The 21,550-nt window shown below is 33.8% G+C and overlaps 1 protein-coding gene across 2 annotated transcripts in view; it reads left to right on the top strand.

Moving 5' to 3' along the window:
- LOC117978267 (protein eyes shut homolog) overlaps nt 1–21,550 on the top strand; it is a 377,736-nt gene that overhangs the window by 291,734 nt on the left and 64,452 nt on the right. For both annotated transcript variants that reach the window (XM_063605329.1, XM_063605328.1), the window contains exons 6-8: nt 269–462; nt 3,037–3,164; nt 21,179–21,293. In XM_063605329.1, coding sequence (XP_063461399.1) covers nt 269–462; nt 3,037–3,164; nt 21,179–21,293 — 437 coding nt within the window. The remainder of the gene's footprint in view (nt 1–268; nt 463–3,036; nt 3,165–21,178; nt 21,294–21,550) is intronic.

Here is a 21,550-nt window from a genome sequence, read left to right as displayed (position 1 = left end):
AAAGAGCTCTTCTTTGGGTAATGGAATTGTGCTAAAACTGTATTGTGATGATGCTTGAGTAGCTCTATACATTTGCAAAAGTTACTCTAGAATTGCAGTGAATGAATTTTATAATATATAACTTACACTGCAATGCATTTGTTAAATAAAAATATTTCATAAACTCTAGAGAAATTTTCTAGAATGTTTTGCTACATATCTATGCTCATTTCTTCTTTCCTTCCTTCCTTTTCTTTTTTTTTTCTTCCTTGTGTGTGATTTTTTTAAGGTCCATTCTGTGAGGTGTCAGCAAAACCTTGTGTTTCTCTGCTTTTTTGGAAAAGAGGAATTTGCCCAAATAGCAGTTCTGCTTATACTTATGAATGCCCAAAAGGATCTTCCAGCCAAAATGGTGAAACTGATGTCAGTGAGTTTTCATTAGTACCATGTCAGAATGGTACTGACTGCATCAAAATATCAAATGTAAGTCTCAATCTAACATATAAGTGAGTGGTTTTAAATTTTTTTTACTATTACCAAGCAATTTGGAAAGAATAAATAATTAGAATCCTTATTAAGGTAGTTTAATTGTTAAACTCAGACGAACAAGAACGGTCTACTTATTTTAATTTTTCCCATTTATATAGGAAAAAACTTTGCTCTTCCATCAGTATTTTCCCTTTTAAAAGAATATAAATTTGTACACTCTTCATTTTTACTTATTGCTTTTTTTCATCTTTTAGTTATTCAATATTGTTATACTTTAACTTTTCAATTTAACATTTAAATAAATAAGAGTAGGAAATATTTCATTAGCTCTTCTCACAAATTACTGTCTTTTCATTTTAGATTCATATTTGTCATTTATTCTTTAAAGAACCTTAAGAGATTATTTTTCCAACCTCCTAAACTTTTTGTTACTAACACTCTGAAAAGGAAATTTTTTTCCCCTGGAGAATTGTCCATTTTATCAAAAAAAATTGCTGAACTTTTGCTGAGAAGAATTAGTTACATTATATAGAACATAACACACAGATAAAAGTTTATAGAAGAACATTTTTTACTCCACCTGAAATTTCTTCTACAATATGCAAATATTTGTTACCAATGTACCATATACTAGCCCCAAATATTTGGAGATACAAGGGCAAAGAGCAATAATACATGCTTCTTCTAAAAATCAAGGAAACTATTATTGTAGTAAGCAGACTATGTATGCCCCTCATCCTCCACCAAAAAATAAAATAAAAATAAAATAAATAAATATGTCCATGCACTAATCCTGGGAATATGTGCATGTGTTATGTTACCCAGCAAGAGGAAATTAAGATCGCAGATGGAATAAAGGCTGCTAATCAGCTGATGTTATCTTGGATTATTTGGGTGGATCCAGTGTAATCACAAGGGTCCTTTAAAGTGGAAGAGAGAGATGGAAGAATCAGAGTCAAAGGGGGATTTGATGATGTAATGAGGCTGGTTTTAAAGACGGAGGAAGGGACCATAAATGAAAAAATGAATGCATCCTCTAGAATAAGCTAGAAAAGTCAGGGGAACATTTTCCTGTAGAGCCTACAGAAGGGACACAGCAGACATCTTGGTTTTAGCCTTCTGAAACTTTTCAGACTTATGACCTCTGGAACTCTAAGATAATGATTTTTTGTTGTTGTTGTTGCTTCAAGCTACTAAGTTTGTAAGAATTTGCTATTTAAATAAAAAGTTGTTATATAAATAGAAAACTAATACAATAATCTATCAAGAACTATTAATAGTATCATTTAAAATGTTTTGCTTTTAAAGTTGACAATAATGAACAATTGAACACATTCTATAACTTTACTAGTTAAAAGAATCTTAATATAAGAAGCGACTTTTAATGGATGTATGCTTAACTATTAATTCATAGAAGTACTTTAATTCTATTTTGCTTCTCTATTATTCATTATTTATATTCTCTATTTAATATTCTCATTATTTAATATTCTCTATTATTCATTAGAAGAATTATTTTGTAGATAAATTACTTGGAAAATTGTACATGTTATCATTTGTACTGCTACCATGTATGAGGTTGGACAAGCTATATACCTCTTTCAACGTTAATTTTGGGTTAAATTAAATAAATTTTGATTGGATTCCATGAGAATAAAAAAATCATCAATTTTAAGTATACGGGCTTTTTACCTTGGAATCTTAATAAATCTTATTGTTCAGATAAATATGATAATGAAAATGATGGTAATGATGATGATGTTGATGATAAGGATAACAAAGAAAAAAGAGAGGAAAAAATAAGGAGGACAGCAAGAGGAAGAAATATGATGACTAGGTTGTATTTTGAATGCAGGTGAAATTAACTTTTGCCCAGCAAATTTAATTTCATTTTATTTTTACCTGCCCATGGATGCATGGACTTGTTTCAGGTGCCAATGGTTTATTTTCTATGCATAGTCACCCCAAAACTTGGTGGCTTAAAATAATTGTTTTATTATTATCTCTTATGGTACTGTGAGCTGACTTGTCTCAGCTAGGATATTGTTTAGAGTCCCTCTGAGGTTGCCATCGGAAAGTGTCTAGACTTGGACTTCATCTTGAAGGTTTTCTTATTCATATGTCTGGTAGTAAATGTTGGCTGTTAGCTTGGCCCAGAACTGGGCCTATTAGCCACAATCCTAAACATGATTTCTCCATGTGGCCTGCGCTTCCTGAGAGCATGGTGGCTGGGTTCAAAGAGCAAGCATTCTAAGATAATTAGATAGAATCTATATGGCCTTTAAAGCATCATTGTCTCCATGATCACAATCTTGCTTACATTCAAGAGGAAGGGAATATAGTTGCTAACTCTTAATAGAGGAGCTTTGATTTCACATAGCAGGAAGAGTGTGTGAGATGGGAGATGGTGTTGTGACATTTTGGAAAATAGAATCTGCCACATTGCTGACAGATAATTTCTACTCCAAGTTCATGAAAATAATTTTAACCCTTCTCCAGGTAAGAACCCATTCATTACCTTTGAAATATCCAAAATACTTTGTAAAAATTTTTTTTAATCTTTCCTAGGATGTTATGTGCATCTGTTCACCAATATTTACAGATTTGCTTTGTAAGAGCATTCAAACATCATGTGAGTCATTTCCTTTGAGGAATAACGCTACGTGTAAGAAATGTGAGAAAGATTATCCTTGCAGGTATAACTAATTTTCTGTTTATTTTTAATACAAAATACATGGTTTTTAAATCACGTGAACAAAAATATAATGATGTTCTGGTTTTAATCCTAACTTTTACTTAATGGTATATAATATTCTATTTGAAGTTAAAGTAAATTTTTTTGCATGTTTTGGGTTAATTGTTGTGGTATTAATTTAAAATAAATATTTGAGAAATTCTCAAGCATAATTTAGGTATACGGTTATCAAAAAAATATTTTGTTTCATAATGGAGGTTTTAATATAATCAAATAATAATTGAAGGTCTAGAAAGAAAAGAGAGATATATGTCTCCATAGTATTATTTCTGTTATACATATATAACGTTGAAATATTTTAAAATAATAGAATATTTCTTCCTGTATTTCACAAACCTCAGCAGATAGATATTAGTTAGGGTCTTTAGGCAGACTTTTAGGAATTCATTCTTTCTTTAAGTAAAAATTTGCCACAGATTACTCATTTATAAATGGCAGAAGTGACCCAAATATCTGGGCGTATAATTTAGTCAATTTTAAATAGCTTTATAGACATTTTCTCACATCATTAAGAAATACAATTTATACTCCTCACACTTGCCTGACTTTTATCTGACTGCTTAAAGTAAATTCTGTTGGGCATTATTGAAAAGCAGTAAGTAGCCTCAAAATTTTAGAATATTCATAAAGGCAGAAAATTAACATGCGGGGTACAGAATAGCCTTGGAACACACTGAAAAGAAACTTAGAATATGCATCCACTTCACACTGTACGATACTTTAATCTATTTCAAAGGAATCCAAATTTAAAGGTTTTTTTTAAAATTAACCTTTTGAAATGTGACTTTTTCAAAAGAAGTGACAATAAACCTTATCATTATATCAAGATATTGAAAACTCTAACCCATTCCGTCAAATTTTTGCATGCCTTCAATCGTATATTAATTCATCAATAAACCTGAATGTTATCCCTTTAAAAATATTTACTTTTAATTTACAATTCTATTTCTATGCCTCAATGTGCTAGTAGATTAGTGAATGTACTTAGAAAAGTGATCATCTTAAAAAAAAAAACCAAATACATCTCCTCCCCAAACATAAAACTGACTGATTAAAAAAAATTGCTAACTCTGACTCAGGTGAAATAATGGAGATATAATAAATATTAATTAAGTATGAAGTTGAAAAAAATGACAGGAAATTAATCTTGAAATCTATTTTTCTGTTCTCATATGAGTCAAAGAATATCAGTGAATATAATAATAAAAATAAAAACGACTTGACTTCAATGCTTTTATGTTAAGGATTTATCTGTGTGTTACTAACTTATGAGGTATGTTTTCCTAGGTCAGTGACTCTAACACTTTGAAATTAGAACTTCTTGAAGAGCTAAAGTACAAATGGTTGTTCTTTGTCTCTAGTGTTTATAATTTAATAGATCTGGGATGAGGATTGCAAATGTACATTTCCAATCAAGTCGTAAGTGATGCTGATGGTCCTGATCTGGAGACACCATACTTTGAGAACTATTAGTCAAGATGAGCTTGGCCTTAAACAGCTTCAATGAGGGAAATTGTCTTATACCTTCCAACTAGTTTAACTACTCTTTTCTACTGAAGTTTTACTCTTCTGAATTTGGGAGAAAAAAAAATGTGTTAAGGTGAAAAGGAGTCAAATGTGGAAAGGAGAAGAATAGAGTGATTATAATGATATTAGTTTCCCTACCTGAACATATGCTATAGATCTAAATTTATATGGGTAGATGAGAGAGAAACTGAAACAAAATTACCTCCCTGAGAAAGACAGTGAAACATTGGTTATGGAAATTTTTATTTGGTACCTAGTAACTTAAAGCAATACAGTTAGAAAGAAATTAATTTTCTCCAGTAGTTAAAAATCAGAAAATTCCTTACCACCTAGAAGACTGAAAGCTTTAGATGTCTATGGGAAGTTAGCATAAAAATGTTATTATTATGAGCAGAAAGAGTTGTAAAGTATCAAAAGGGGCAATGCTGGGAGCAGGTAGCACACAAGTAGAGTCTGATAGGAAAGGAAAAGGAATAATTGATGTCTTGGAGGTATCAGACAGATAGAATACAACTTTGGTGACTCTCTTAAATTATAGAAGAATGGTTTGATTGTTTATGTGAATACTTTGGAAAATGATTTGAAAATAAAATGGAGTTTGTGAAATACAGCAACTGCAAAAAAAGAAACAAATATTTTAAAAAGGATACTTGAACATTATTTGGGTGGCGGTTTAGCCATCCAAATACTAGGAATTCCTAGAGAATTCCTCTCACTCTTCTCCAGCATTACTGCTTTCCGTCTACAAAAGTGAAATAACTTTTTTACCCCCTACTTGCTTGTTTGGCCCTAGAAGGTAAATTTTTTCAAGGTATATTTGGCACTTTTGCATGTTGATACTTGAACCATTTGGAAGAAAGTCTGCACTTAAGATTAACAGTGAAACTCCTACCAGAGGTTTTAAAGGGAAATGAAAGTCACACTCTACAGTAACACTAAGAAACTGTATTGCAGCATGTAATTGTGCAACTGGAGGTCATTTTGCAACCATGAAGTCCAGCAAGGTGACAAAGCCAAAACATATAGAGCTGAAAGGATTAAAAGGAGAGCCAGAACAATGATCAGATTCTTTATGAAGAAAGAACTACCTATAGACAGTTTAACAATATGAGCCAATAATTCCCTGCATTGGTTTAGTCTGTTTGAGTTAGCATTATGTTATTTACCACTGAAAACTTTCCATGTAAATATACTGAAATTCTTTACAAACCACTGAGTTAGATTGCTCACATATTTTAAATGGTTAATCTTCAGCCATACAAGTAGTTTTATTGCTCACTCAATTATTAGTTATCTACTAAAAGAAAATCAAATATTTCTGTAATATTGCTGAGTACTCTATGAAAATGATTTTGAATTACTATGAAATTCTACTCTACTGTAAGATATTCAAGAAGAATGTGTTTTATTCATGACTGTATTTGTAAATTATTTTACTGTGCTATGTATAGAATATTTTCTAACTAATTTATTTGATTCATTATATAATTTGTTTATAATAATTATTTTGGATCTTACTGATTGAAATGGAAGGTCTTGACTTGGGCGGTGATATGAAAAGACTAATCTGTTTAATTTAAAGAATATTTATATATTTTTCAGAAACTTTCCTACTCTAAGTAAAACTCTTCTGCAACCATAAAAAAGGCCAAAAAAAATTAAAAAGAAAAAAAGCTCTTTTCGTTAGAAACTTACATTCCAGTAGGCAGATACTGCTTTAAATGATCACTCTGAGTCAATTTTATTAAATAGAGCATTGGTGTATGTTCCCAAGGGAAGGGAGACCAGCTAGAAAGCTACTATGAGTATGTAGCCCAGAGTTGGTGGTGACTGACACTGCCATCAAGATGACTCGCGATGATGGTAATTAAGGATCAGATCTGGAATATATTTCTAAGAATAGTTCAATCTTTTGCTGAAGGATTAGATGTGAGGTAACAGAAATAAGTCAAGGGTAACTCTAAGGTTGTTTGCTTAATTGAAAGGTTGGGAAATAAACCTTAACTGTTTTCTAATACCATTTCCAAAATGGAAAAATCTGTAGAAAGAAGGGCCTGGTTGGCAGGAGTGGAAAACAAGATGTCAGTTTTGAACATGTTAGACAAGACACCTAATAGAGCCAAGTAGAGATATTGAAGTAGATATCAAGTATGTTTCCATTTTAGAGAAGCTATCAGGGCTAAATATATAAATTTGGAAGCCAGTGCCAGAGACATGACATTTAAAACCAGGAAACTTGCTGTGCAGAAACCTTTTAGTTTAATTATATTCCATTTTTGTCTATTTTTGTTTTGTTGCATTTCCTTTTGAGAACTTAGTCATTAATTCTTTGCCTAGGCCAATGTCTGGAAGAGTTTCTCCTAGTTTTTTTTTCTAGGATTTTTAAAATGACAGGTCTTATGTTTAAGTTTCTAATCTAACTTGAGTTAATTTTTGAATATGGTAAAAGATAGGGGTCTAGTTTTATTCTTCTGCATATAATTCTTTATTTTTCCCAGCACTATTTATTGAATAGGATATTCTTTCCCCAATGTATATTTTTGTTGACTTTTTCAAAGATCAATTTGTTGTAGGTATGTGGTTCTCTATTCTGTTTCATTAATCTATGTGTCTATTTTTATATATCAATACCATGCTGTTTTGGTTACTATAACCTTTTAGTATAATTTTAAGTCAACAGAGTAAACAGACAAACTATAGAATAGGAGAAACATTTTCAAGGAAAACATACATCAAAAGGCTAGTATTCAGAATCTACAAGAAACTCAAATACCTCTGCAAGGAAAAAATCAAATAACCCCACTAAAAAGTCAGCAAAAGGCATGAACAAATATTTTTTAAAAGAAGATATAAAAGCAGTCAACAAACATATAAAAAATGCTCTACATCTTTAATCATCAGATAAATACAAATTAAAACCACAGTGAGATGCCATTTTACACCAATCAGAATGGTTATTACTAAAAAGTCAAGAAACAACAGATGTTGGCAAGGATGCAGAGAGAAGGGTATGCTTACACACTGTTGATAGAAAAATAAATTAGTACATCTCTATGGAAAACAGTATGAAGATTTCTCAAAGAGCTAAAAATAGAACTACCATTTTATCCAGCAATGCTACTACTGGATATCTAGCCAAAAGAAAAGGAATCATTATATCAAAATAGCACCTGCACTCATATGTTTATCACAGTACAATTCACAATAGCAAAGTCATGGAATCAGCCTAAGTGTCCATCAATGGATGACTGGATTAAAAACATGATACACACACACACACACACACACACACACACACACACACACACACACCATGAAATACAACTTAGCCATCCAAAATAATAAAATCATGTCTTTGCAGTAGCATGGATGGAACTGGAGACCATTATCATAAGTGAAATGACTCGGAACCAGAAAGTAAAAAACCTAATCTTTTCGCTTATAAGTGGGAACTAGACAATGGGTACACACTGACATACAGGGCAAAATAATAGATATTGGAGACTCTAAAAGGTGGGATGGTGGGAGAGGGTGTAAGAATGAAATATGAACTATCGGGTAAAATGTTCACTATTCGGGTTATGGGTACACTAAAAGCCCAGACTTCACTGCTATGTAATATACCCATGTTAAAATAACAAAAAACAAGCAAACAAACAAAAAACTGCACTTGTAGTCTCTAAATGTAAAATAAATAAATAAATAAAAGAGGTTAGCTTAGAAAAAAATAAAAAATACAACAGGAAACTCAATGAAATTACCTCACATTGAACCCAGATAGGAACAAGAGAAGGTTTTCGAATGAGACTTGGTACACTCATATTTGAGGGAGTTAATGGATTAGAACATGAGATTTAAAAGGACTCCGTGAGTTAAGATGATAAAAATACAGACAATTATTAGAGAAGCTAATAAACTGGCAACTAAGGAAACTTCAAAGTAGTTTATATTTAGATAGTAGTAGAAATGGGTTGGGATATAGGGCACAAGCAGAAGAGTTAGCTTAGATAGGATGGCAGATGTTAAATGAATTGTCATAGAAGGAAAAATAGAATAGGTTGCTTTGAATGTGTGGTTGTTGAATCATTTGGAAAGTGTCTTCTGATGGCTCTGTTACTCAAGTGAAATAAGCAGCAATGTCTAATGAAATAGTAATCCAAGTGAGTATGAGGAAAATAGAGTATTACTGATATGCTACAGCATCTCCTTGAAGTTAGTGAACATGAATTTAAAGTAAGTTCAGCCTGCAATAATATGTGTCAATCTCAAACCAAGTGTAATTTACTCATATGCCCATCAGAAATAGCTAGGGTGTTGAATTAAAGTAGGGTTGAGCTTTATCAGGCTATGACAATGGAGGGGAAAGAGTGATTTAAGGGTGTATGCAATTAGTGATTATAGAAGTAAAAGGTGTAATCTAATTCACACAAGGAGGCAATAGAGAATATGATGGGGATGACAGACACTGAAGGTTGGTAGGGTCAATGGATCGTGGGATGGAATAAACGTTGGGGGAGAAAAGGACTACAAGGAGTAAATTAGAAAGAGAAATGAGGCCGTGCATAAAATATAAAATACTTAACATTAAGATTATGTAAGTTAACATTGAGAAGATGACATAGTTATATATTATGGTAGTATAGAGCATACTAGAGTAGGAGTAGGTTGTAGAGTTAGAGGGAAGATTCAGATCTTTGAGTTGAGACAGTATGCTCCTAGGAGATGCTAATGTTGCAAATAAATAAACTTTGCAGATATTGAAATAATGAAGGCACTTAGGTGTTCTCCATGCCTTGGCTATTGTGATAAAGAGGATGTGATGTGTTTGCATGTGTATGTATGTAATATTACACAGCCACATAAAGAAGGAAATTTTGTCATCTGCGACAGCATGGATGAATGTTGATGGCATTATGCTTAGTGAAATGAATCAGCCAGATAAAGACAAACACTGTATCATCTAACTAATATGTAAAATTTTTAAAAGTCAAAGTCATAGAAACAGAATACTGGTTTTCAGGCAATTGGGACTGAGAGAAATGCGGGGGTGTTCAAAGGGTTATAATATTGTATATTTCAGTAGAGTTAGAAGGGAGAACTTGAAATGTTTCCAAGACATAGAAATGGTAAATACTTGAAGTGATGGATGCCCTAAATCTGACTTGATTATCACACATTCTCAGCATGAAACAAAACATCACGTGTATCTCATAAATATGTACAAACAGTAGTTATCAATAAAAAAATAAAGGCAAAAAAGATGAATAACTTCTGGGGAATTAATGTTCAAGGTAATGACTATAGCTAAAAATGATGCATTGCATTCTTGAAATTTGCTAAGAGAATAGATCTTACCTGCTATCCCCCACACATACAAATGATAACTGTGCAAGGTGACAGATATGTTAACTCAGGATAATCGTTTCACAATATATAATATACCAAGTCATTATCACACTTTACACTTTAAATTTGTACAACTTTGTCAATTATGCTTCGATAAAGTTGGAAAAAAATAGCAAAGTAAGGTTGAGATTGCTGGGCTCAGTGGCTCAAGCCTATAATCCCAGCACTTTGGGAGGCTGAGGCGGGAGGATCACCTGAGGTTGGGAGTTCAAGACCAGCTTGACCAACATGGAGAAACCCCGTCTCTACTAAAAATACAAAATTAGCTGGGTATGGTGGTGCATGCCTTTAATCCTAGCTACTTGGGAGGCTGAGGCAGAAGAATCAATAGAATCTGGGAGGCAGAGGTTGCAGTGAGCTAAGATCGCGCCATTGCACTCCAGCCTGGGCCTCAAGAGTGAAACTCTGTCTCAAAACAGACAGACAAACAAATAAAGTAAGGTTGGGATTACATTAGAGAAAGATATAACATGTCAGAGGTTAAATGTTAAAGAATTAGAGGGGATGCTCAGGAAGGTTGACTATGACTATGACAAGGAGAAGATATGGGTAGCATGGTTTGATGGCATCATCTTGAAATAAGTAAAGCTTTTAAGGAAGAGGACGGGACATGAGGAAAAGATGAAGACAACTATATAACATGTAGACATTGAGCTGTGAGAGAAGAGGGAGAAAGAATAACCACCACTTGAGAGTTTACAGTCAAAGGAAAGAGATTCCTAAGAAGAATATGAAAGAAGTGTACAGAGCTGCTTGGGGGAAAAGAACCACACAGTGAGGGATGACTTGGAAACCACTGGCTTCCTGGGATATCTGAGGTAATGGTAATAAGGGATTAATTTTAATGGCCTCAAAGGTAGATCATGGTGGGTTGATTGTGAGAGTTGGCATAAAGTTAATAGTGCTGGGTTCTGTCAGAAGCTCACAGAGCTGGATAGACATTTGGAAATTTCTCCAAAGGCAGTGCTACAGCTACAAGACTCTGTGCTGCACTTCACTTACACAGGTGGCAGTGTCCACGGCGCTACAGGACACAGCTCCAGTGATGCTTCCTAGGGTCTCTGATCACCTCTTGGATGGAGGTTCATGGGTAGAGAAGGGAAACTCATTGTGACCTGACATGTAGATTTCTGAATTCTCCACCATACTTCCCACTTTTGTAGAGTGGAAAGTGTTTATTCACCAAAATCACTTAATGGCTTTGAAGATTATCATGAACTACATTATTAGTATTGCCATTTTGCATACACACACACACACGTGCGCACGCGCACACACACACACACTAATTTTTACTGAATGCAATGACTCCAATATTCTCAACATATCAGGAGGATCAAATTTTTCTATTTAGAGTAAAATGAGGAAATGAGCCAGGAAATAAAGTTTCATTAAACCAGCTGGTGTCTTCCTCATAAAAATTTTTCAAGTCTGAAAATCAACTATTTAACCAAATTAATCGGGAGAAAACTTTGTAAAATATGCCACTGACTAAATATTAGAGAAATATGAATACTATGTTTTTAAAAATCAGAAATGTTGTGATATAGAGAATTTTGCTTTCTAAGCCTTTTATTTTCTCCTCCAAAATTCTGAGATATTTCAACAATAATGATATTCTCTTTTATATTCTCAGCTTATTGTGTTTTTTTTTTCTGTTTTCTACTCACTGGATTTAGATTATTATAACTTACACTACTTAAATTTCGATTTGATGTATTAACATAACTTCCCCCACCCCCATCCCCAAGTCAGTTTCAGCATTTATTTTATTTGGCTTGTGATAAATCTCACCATGTCAGTCATGGGTAAAGTTAAGGTTTTCAGTTTATGTCACAAATATAACTAAGGTTTTCAGTTTATGTCACAAATATAACTAACTAAGTATGCACTGTGACTATGAAATAAGACACTGCATTTGCAGAAATGCATAGGTTGACATATTTCAACATATAATAAAATTATATTTTCTTATTAATTTTGAAAAATGATTTTAAAAATAGCAATCACATATTTGCATGAGGAATGTATTAATTAATGGAATGCTTCCACTTGGTCACTCAATAATTTTCAACAGGAAAGCTTAATCTTTTGGAGTTAATTATCTCAAAAGCTGGGCTGCTACATTTTTCTTTGCTTGAAATCAATAGTCACATTTATAAGGCTATTTTTTTTTATTATACTTTAAGTTTTAGGGTACATGTGCACAATGTGCAGGTTAGTTACATATGTATACATGTGCCATGCTGGTGCGCTGCACCCACTAACTCATCATCTAGCATTAGGTATATCTCCCAATGCTATCCCTCCCCCCTCCCCCCACCCCACAACAGTCCCCAGAGTGTGATGTTCCCCTTCCTGTGTCCATGTGTTCTCATTGTTCAATTCCCACCTATGAGTGAGAAGATACCGTGTTTGGTTTTTTGTTCTTGTGATGATTTCCAATTTCATCCATGTCTCTACACAGGACATGAACTCATCATTTTTTATGGCTGCATAGTATTCCATGGTGTATATGTGACACGTTTTCTTAATCCAGTCTATCATTGTTGGACATTTGGGTTGGTTCCAAGTCTTTGCTATTGTGAATAATGCCGCAATAAACATATGTGTGCATGTGTCTTTATAGCAGCATGATTTATATTCCTTTGGGTATATACCCAGTAATGGGATGGCTGGGTCAAATGGTATTTCTAGTTCTAGATCCCTGAGGAATTGCCACACTGACTTCCACAATGGTTGAACTAGTTTACAGTCCCACCAACAGTGTAAAAGTGTTCCTATTTCTCCACATCCTCTCCACCACCTGTTGTTTCCTGACTTTTTAATGATTGCCATTCTAACTGGTGTGAGATGGTATCTCATTGTGGTTTTGATTTGCATTTCTCTGATGGCTAGTGATGGTGAGCATTTTTTCATGTGTCTTTTGCCTGCATAAATGTCTTCTTTTGAGAAGTCTCTGTTCATATCCTTTGCCCACTTTTTGATGGGGTTGTTTGTTGTTTTCTTGTAAATTTGTTTGAGTTCATTGTAGATTCTGGATATTATCCCTTTGTCAGATGAGCAGATTGCGAAAATTTTCTCCCATTTTGTCGGTTGCCTGTTCACTCTGATGGTAGTTTCTTTGGCTGTGCAGAAGCTCTTTAGCTTAATTAGATCCCATTTGTCAATTTTGGCTTTTGTTGCCATTGCTTTTGGTGTTTTAGACATGAAGTCCTTGCCCATGCCTATGACCTGAATGGTAATGCCTAGGTTTTCTTCTAGGGTTTTATGGTTTTAGGTCTAACGTTTAAGTCTTTAATCCATCTTGAATTGATTTTTGTATAAGGTGTAAGGAAGGGATCCAGTTTCAGCTTTCTACATATGGCTAGCCAGTTTCCCCAGCACCATTTATTAAATAGGGAATCCTTTCCCCATTGCTTGTTTTTCTCAGGTTTGTCAAAGATCAGATAGTTGTAGATATGTGGCGTTATTTCTGAGGGCTCTGTTCTGTTCCATTGATCTATATCTCTGTTTTGGTACCAGTACCATGCTGTTTTGGTTACTATAGCCTTGTAGTATAGTTTGAAGTCAGGTAGCATGATGCCTCCAGCTTTGTTCTTTTGGCTTAGGATTGACTTGGTGATGCGGGCTCTTTTTTGGTTCCATATGAACTTTAAAGTAGTTTTTTCCAATTCTGTGAAGAAAGTCATTGGTAGCTTGATGGGTATGGCATTGAATCTGTAAATTACCTTGGGCAGTATGGCCATTTTCACAATATTGATTCTTCCTACCCATGAGCATGGAATATTCTTCCATTTTTTTGTATCCTCTTTTATTTCCTTGAGCAGTGGTTTGTAGTTCTCCTTGAAGAGGTCCTTCACATCCCTTGTAAGTTGGATTCCTAGGTATTTTATTCTCTTTGAAGCAATTGTGAATGGGAGTTCACTCATGATTTGGCTCTCTGTTTGTCTGTTGTTGGTGTATAAGAATGCTTGTGATTTTTGTACATTGATTTTGTATCCTGAGACTTTGCTGAAGTTGCTTATCAGCTTAAGGAGATTTTGGGCTGAGACAGTGGGGTTTTCTTGAATCAATCATTCTGAAATTTAACATAGGGAAAAGTTTTTTAAAGTCTAAACATAGTTTTTAACTTCAGTTTCTGGTCATAAACTATATAACTATTAAAAATATCTAGGACATTGTTGCCATTTTCTCATCAAGAGTAGCTTTTGCTACTATTAGTACAACTTTACATTCTGCAATATTGTTATAGGGGACAGGAGGTATCCTGTAATCTGGCCCCCTAAATGCCCCATTTAAGAACATATGTTCTCATCAGTATAAACTTTCTTCCTTCCTTCAATGTATTAATTTCCATATAAAAAATAGTAAGTTAGTACAGACATGTGCAGATAAAATTTGAATCAACATCATGAAATCTTTAAGTCTTCCTGGCATACCTGATTAAAGGAATCTTAGCCCCATAATGCTTTGCACAACCTCCAATATTTCTTAATATCCAGTATTCTTCCACTGTGCCCTCTGTATCTCATTTTGTCCGCAGAATATTTTCCAAGTATCCACAATGTATTTTCTTTTTCTTTATTTTTTTATTTTTTAGAGACGGGGTCTCATGTTTTCACCCAGGCTGGCATGTAGTGTTGTGAACCAAGCTCATGTCAGTCTCAACCTCCTGGGCTCAAGCAATCCTCTCACCTCAGCCTCCCAAGTAACCGAGTAGCTGGGGCTATTCACCTGGCTAATTTTTTGAAAAAAAGAAATTGTGGATATGGGGTCTTACTATGTTGCCCAGGCTGGTCTGGAACTCTTGGAGTCAAGCAATCCTCCTGCCTCAGCCTCCGAAAGTGCTGGGATTACAGATATAAGCCACCACACCCAGCCCACAATATTTTTTCTACACTTTCTTTCTTTTTCTCACTGAAACCTGAGGACAGTTTTTCTTGTAGCCTTCTGAGTTGGTCACTATTCATTCTTCTACAGTTGTGTACCACAGACAGTGAAGTGTATAGACAGTGTTGCCCTTGTTGCCATATTCAGGCCATTTTTTCCCTTCTCCTTCTGAAAACCCTAGCCAGCAGCTGTATCTTCTCTCTCTCTCTGACTCTCTCTCCCCCTCCCCCTCTCCCTCGCTCCTTTTCTAGTAGCTTTTCTCTCAGTTTCTGCTTATCCTTTACTAAATGTTTTAGCATCTAGCTTGCTGACCTTTTCTTTATCACCACTGTGGTCATATTTTTTGATAACTTTGGTATCCCTCTTGGAAATCCACTCACTCTGGTTGTTTAAATTTTTTGATAATTATTTTGCTAATTTCCCCCTCTCCTTCACCTCAGTCCATCTCCCATGGTCTTATCCTATAAGTTATCATGCCTTTAATTGCACACCCTGAAATACCTTTAATTTAAATTCTTTCACTCTCTGATCCCCACTTCCTGTATTTCAAGTTCACTCACTCATGTACTGTAATGACAAAATTTCATAAATTTTTAAAAAAGCAACAGGACCTCCAATTATATGACTACATTTGACATTCCTGTGTCTAGTATCCCCTGCAGGTCCCCATTTTCTTTTAAAAAACATACTTACACATCCACTTTCAAATTCCTTGATTCTCTTTTTCTATGTTCCATTGACCTGAAAACATCAAACCTGTTTAATTCTCATCCTACCATTAAACTCTTGTCCATTTTATATATATCTAATATAGCAGCTCAAACTTAATGTATTCCAAATTCATAATTGATTACTGAGCCCTGGACAAAGCTTCTTTTCTGCCAGTATTCATTTACATTACTCTTTGATTTCTTCTTTTCTCTCTTTTGACACGTCTTGTCCATCAACAAATCCTTTAAACTCTCCCATAACTACGTATCATGGATATGAACACTTTTATCATTAGGAATGTTAACACCCTTGTTCAAGCCAAATTCTCAGCTGGAACATTTCAATAGCTTCCCTCTTGACCTCATTGTTTTGAACCTTCATTCAGGTACATGTCAAATAGTGAATGGAAGTCTCATCAAAAAAGCTAATATTTTGGCGGAGATTTGAATGATGTGAGGGAATGTGCAGCTGTCTAAGGAAGAGTGTTCATGGCAGAGGGAGTACCTATTGCAAAATCCTTGGCCTATTCAGACCCTATCCATGCATGAGTCCAGACTAACTGCTCTGGAGAAAGCAAGGGAAGTAGCAGCAATGAAGTTAGAAGAGAAACCAGAATCTGGGGCAGCTTTAGATCATGAATGCCTTTGTAACGTCCTTCATTTTCACTCTAAGTACAATGGCAAGTATTGCAGTGTTGCTGGCAAATGAGTTACTTTATTTGGTTTATATTTTTGAATTGTTGTGTGACTGTTGTTTTGAAAGGAAACTGTACAGACACAAGGGCACATGCAAAGAGACCTGTTAATAAGCTATTATAGTAATTACAGTATAGCAAACTGGGTAGGACAGTGACTTAGATTAGAATTGGAGAGAGGGCATAATAAGAAGGGGTTGGATTGTGGATGTATATTTAAGATGGAGTCAATACAATGTTTCTTTAGAGCGGATTGAATGAGAAAGAAAAAGAACAAATATATTGGCTCCATAGTTTTTGACCTGAGCAACTAGAAAACAGATTGTGATTATTTTAGATGCTGAAAGTTACAGGTAAAGTAACTGTAAAATAGTTTGCTTGTTTATCATTTTTTATCCACAAAAAAAGAATATATATGTTTTAAAATCATGTTATTCCTCTGCCAATGCCATTCAGGGGGTTCCCGTACATTAATAAAACCTAAAGGATTTAAAATGCTTACAAGGTGAGCCATATTTTCCTCCTGCCTATCTCTCTGCCACCATCTCCTACTAAGTCACCACTTTGGTCTTTGAGATGTTTCCTGAATATCTCAAGGACCTCTTGCTTCAATCCTCGGTATTTGCCGTTCCCTTTTCTGAAGTGCACATTTCCCAGAAAGCACAGTAGCAATTTGTACACTTCCTTCAGCCATTCACTCAAATATTATCTCCTCAAAGATGTCTTTCCTGTTGATCCTGACACAGCCTGGAAATACCTAATCTCAATTTCTCCCTCCACTTTTATCGGATTTAATTTATTAATTATATAGCACCTCTCCCTATCTGTCATTATACTCATGTATTTATAATTTTCTCTCCCTTCCCCATAAACGAATGTATAATAAGGCAGAGGAGTTGCTGTTTTAATAGGTTTAATACTAGCTTTCTATATTCTAGGATAGAGGTATAGCATGTTAATTTTACTTATCAAATATGGATGGTTTTGTCTAAGATTCTTATTTTCATCTTTAAATAACTTTTACATCTGAATTATTTGCTTTCCGAAATCCAGGCAGTGACCTTGTTGCTCAGTTTATGCTTAAAAGATAAATTCGTCATATGAAGTAGTCCATAGGTCTGGACATTTGTCTATGCCCACACAAGTCACAGTATGTAAGCATGCAATAGTATTGCAAAGATTCTATTATAAGAATAAATCTTAATTTACTTCGAAGGGTTTTTTGCCCAAGTAGCGGAACAGGTTCAATGACAGCATTGAAACTGATACAAGGAACTTTCCATCAGAATCCCCATGTCTGCATGATGAAACCAAAGAGACAAATGTGAACTACAATGCTTTAAGACAAAAATTACAAATTAAACATTATAAAAATTACAAATATAACTGTTCATTTCCTGGAAAAAAATGTATCAAAAGTTGATTCCAAGTTTTCAAACAAGTGATGAGAGTATTTCAAGTTACCACAGGCAGAGAAAACTATCTGAAGTTAGTTTATAACTATCTCCTTTCCATTTGCTAGAATAGTATAGAGTTTGAAAAAGCTATTTCAGCAGCTAGAAAACTTTAAGCAGAAGTATACTTCCAATTTGAAGTTAACTCTTTAAAAAATATTTTTTCTAATTTTTTGCTTTATGAAATTATTATTTTAATACAGTAATAATTTTTACTAACTGTTAGTAAAATATTGAACATTTTATTTTTAATTGTATTAAATTTATGGGCTTTTCTTAATATTTTGAAAAAATACATTTTGAAACCTATTTAAAATGTAGTAAATATTGTTTCACTGATTTTTACCTTAATTGATAAATTAACTTTAAAAATAAATAGCAGTTATAAATACTAGTAGTTCTGTATTACATAAAACATTTACCAAAATGCTGGTGATGGAATTTTGTTCTGATATTGCTGTCCCTACTCTATTAATGCTGTGTTCCCAACAGTGCCTGACACTTCTCATTAAAATCAGTAGTGTGCATTCCATAGGTCACTGGACAAGTTTGGAATGTTATGTCCAAGAAATAGAGTAAAGCTAATTAACTAATGAATATTGGCTTTATTGGCAAAAGGAAACCTAATAGTAGAAAGATATTTAAATCAGTGGTAAGAAATCATTTTAGGAAGGAAAAAGTAAAAGAGGATAAGAGTATTGTTTTTGTCTCCTCTTTTCCACTATTATATTTTATTTTCATTATTTTTTTCCTTCCCTTTCATGTATCTTCACAGATCCTCGCTGCTTTCCTATGTATCATTTCCCATTTTACCACTAAAATGACACCTTAAATATTTCCATCACAATCATGAGGTTACCCTTACCCTAAAGTCTCAAAATAGTTTTATATAAAAACAAACTATAAATTGGATGTTTTAGAAACATGGTGATCTGAAAGGTCTTTCCTTTCTCTCCCCCTGTATTTAAAACAATTGGCCTCTGACTAAAATGGCTGCTGGACACCTAGAGTAGCTCAAATTAGTTAGCAATAAGTCTCTCTGAGCATTTCAACAGAAGTTAATGCACTTTTGTAAACACATTTATTAAAAAGGTCCATGTTGTTTCAGAGTTTGCTTTTGTTTACTTTGCTTTTGTTTTCTCTGTTTTACATTCTTAAATGTCAAGGCTACTATTGAAACTTCTTTTTCCTTGACAGCAGGCTGAGTTGATAGGATGACATTTTTCTTATGAGTAAGACTTGGAAGTGCCTCTTAGATTTCAAGCCATCACTGGGAGTGGGGGATTGGAGATGATTGCCTGAAACTCAGTAGGAAAGTTTTCCCTTTTTGAAAAAAAAAAAAAAAAAAAAAACTTTTAAGTTCAGGGATACAAGTGCAGGTTTCTTACATAGGTAAACTTGGGTCATGGGGATTTGTTGTACAGATTATTTTATCATCCAGGTATTAAGCCTAGTACACATTAGTCCTCCGCCTTTGGGTCAAACCTCTCTGAGCCACACATTGCAGATAGTATTTGGGGGGTCTCTTACCTAGTGTGTACTGAGAGTAGAAAATCTTTGGCCTTTTTTTTTTTTTTGGATCAATAAAACTTGCTCTGTTTAGAAACACTTTCTCAGAGTTGCTGCTGCCCAGTGTTCATCCAACACCATTTGGATCTGATTCTTCTTAGTGGCTAAATATTGGTTCTTCAATTCATAGACCTGATCCTGTTCTTTGGAAACTGCAACACAAAGTAAGCCCAAATGTCACATGTGTCTTTAACTGCTCTTGGTCAATTCAGTCCATTCCAACTCAAAAGGAAAATTGAAACTCATCAACTTTTAGGATGTGCTAAAGCTCTTCTCTTCTTCTCTATGCTATTACATGCTCATCCTCAATAGGAAGCGATGCTACCTCTCATTAAGTTGGTATTTGGAGTGATTTCTGGATATCTAGCCAGCCCCTCAGAATGAGAGACGTAAAGTAAATATATCTTACTATCTGTGGAGTGGTAGAGTAAAATACATAAAGGTCTTCATCTATGGAATAGCAGAGTATAATAATGCACTTAAAGTTAGGACAAACTTAATTTTATTAACCACTCTAAAATTTGTAAGTAATATGGCCAAAGCAACTAATGTAATTTCTATGGGTATGTTTCCTCATTTATAAAAGTGATAAATAATAATATATTTCACAACTTACAAGAATTGAATGAGAACTTAAGAAAATTGTGTAAAGGTAATTAGCCTAGTGGCTGGCATATGATGGGTGCTGAAAAAAAGTGGATGATTATTTCTGATATGAATGGAGAAATAATTTAATTCTGTAAGATGAAAATGCAAAGCTGTATGCCTCAAACTATAGGAAAGGTAAATTACTACAGCATTTTATTGATGCTATTTCAGTGAAATTGTGCCAACACGGCCTTTGATCCCTTTTATGAAATTATTTTGTGTTCTTATAACAGATTTAAAATAATAAATGTATAGTTAAATTCACTTCATTAATAAATCAGCTTCTACCAACTTAAAGTCATGAGAAGTCATATTTTTGGTCTTAAAATATTTGGTGTTTACATTAGAAAAAACATTCTTTCATTTGGGGTCCCATTTATTTTATAATAGAAGGTTTACTAAATATTAAGTGCCTAAAAATTAAGGCACAGGACTGTTTCCTACAAATTAATTAGAAGTGAGGGCAGTAGAAGCCAGAACACCAGTGTGTGTTCTTTAGCAACTTATAGATTGCAGTTAATGAAATACAGTAGACTGGAATATAGATTGTTTGAAAAACAATTTTAAAAATGACAACTAACAAACAGAAGTCCTATAAGTAGCCCAACTATAACTAGACCATTATCATCCACTGGCAGTCTATCCTGTCTCAAATTCATGTAGTCATCATTAACTCCTGCTAGCACATCATCAGTATATACTGGCTCTACTGAACATTAAAAAAATCACATTTGTCATGTTTTTTCTTCATATTCCACTAGTTTTCCAAAACATATACTGTATTGTTAAGTATCAGTTTAGGCCAAAGTTTATTTTATTCTTAAATTCCCAAAAGAGATCATTAAGAGCATACATTGAAAATTTAGTTTACTGTAATTCTTTCCAAATACATAAATAGGAGCTTTTTGGCTAAGATCACAGGTATGTATAAAAAAATGATTAATAGTACCATATAATTTAAACAAAGCCTTATTCCTTTTGGAATAATGTTAATAGGCTTTTCTGAAAACATTTAAATTATAATTTTTCTAATTTACACTGATGTATTTACAGCTGTATATCAGGATTTACTGAAAAAAACTGTGAGAAAGCAATTGACCACTGTAGACTGCTGAGCATCAACTGTCTGAATGAAGAATGGTGTTTCAATATAATTGGAAGATTCAAAGTAAGTAATTTAATACATGGCAACATAATTTAGCCCTTCAAAATACAATAGACTCAGTTAGTCTATATTTCAAATGCTCTTATTAATCTTAGCCAGAGAAATATATCCTTATATTTATATTTAAATGTGAGTTATGTAAAGCTTAGCAATAGGGGTTTTAATTTATAAGAATTATGTTGGGAGGGAATTAATAAATGTTCTAGGAGGTGTTTTTATTATAAAGTAAGTATAAAGCTAATTGAGGCCTGGTGATATAC

The sequence above is a fragment of the Pan paniscus genome, chromosome 5 (genome assembly GCF_029289425.2).
Source record: "Pan paniscus chromosome 5, NHGRI_mPanPan1-v2.0_pri, whole genome shotgun sequence".
NCBI classification, from domain to species: Eukaryota; Metazoa; Chordata; class Mammalia; order Primates; family Hominidae; genus Pan; species Pan paniscus.
This window is presented reverse-complemented; position numbering and strand designations above follow the sequence as displayed.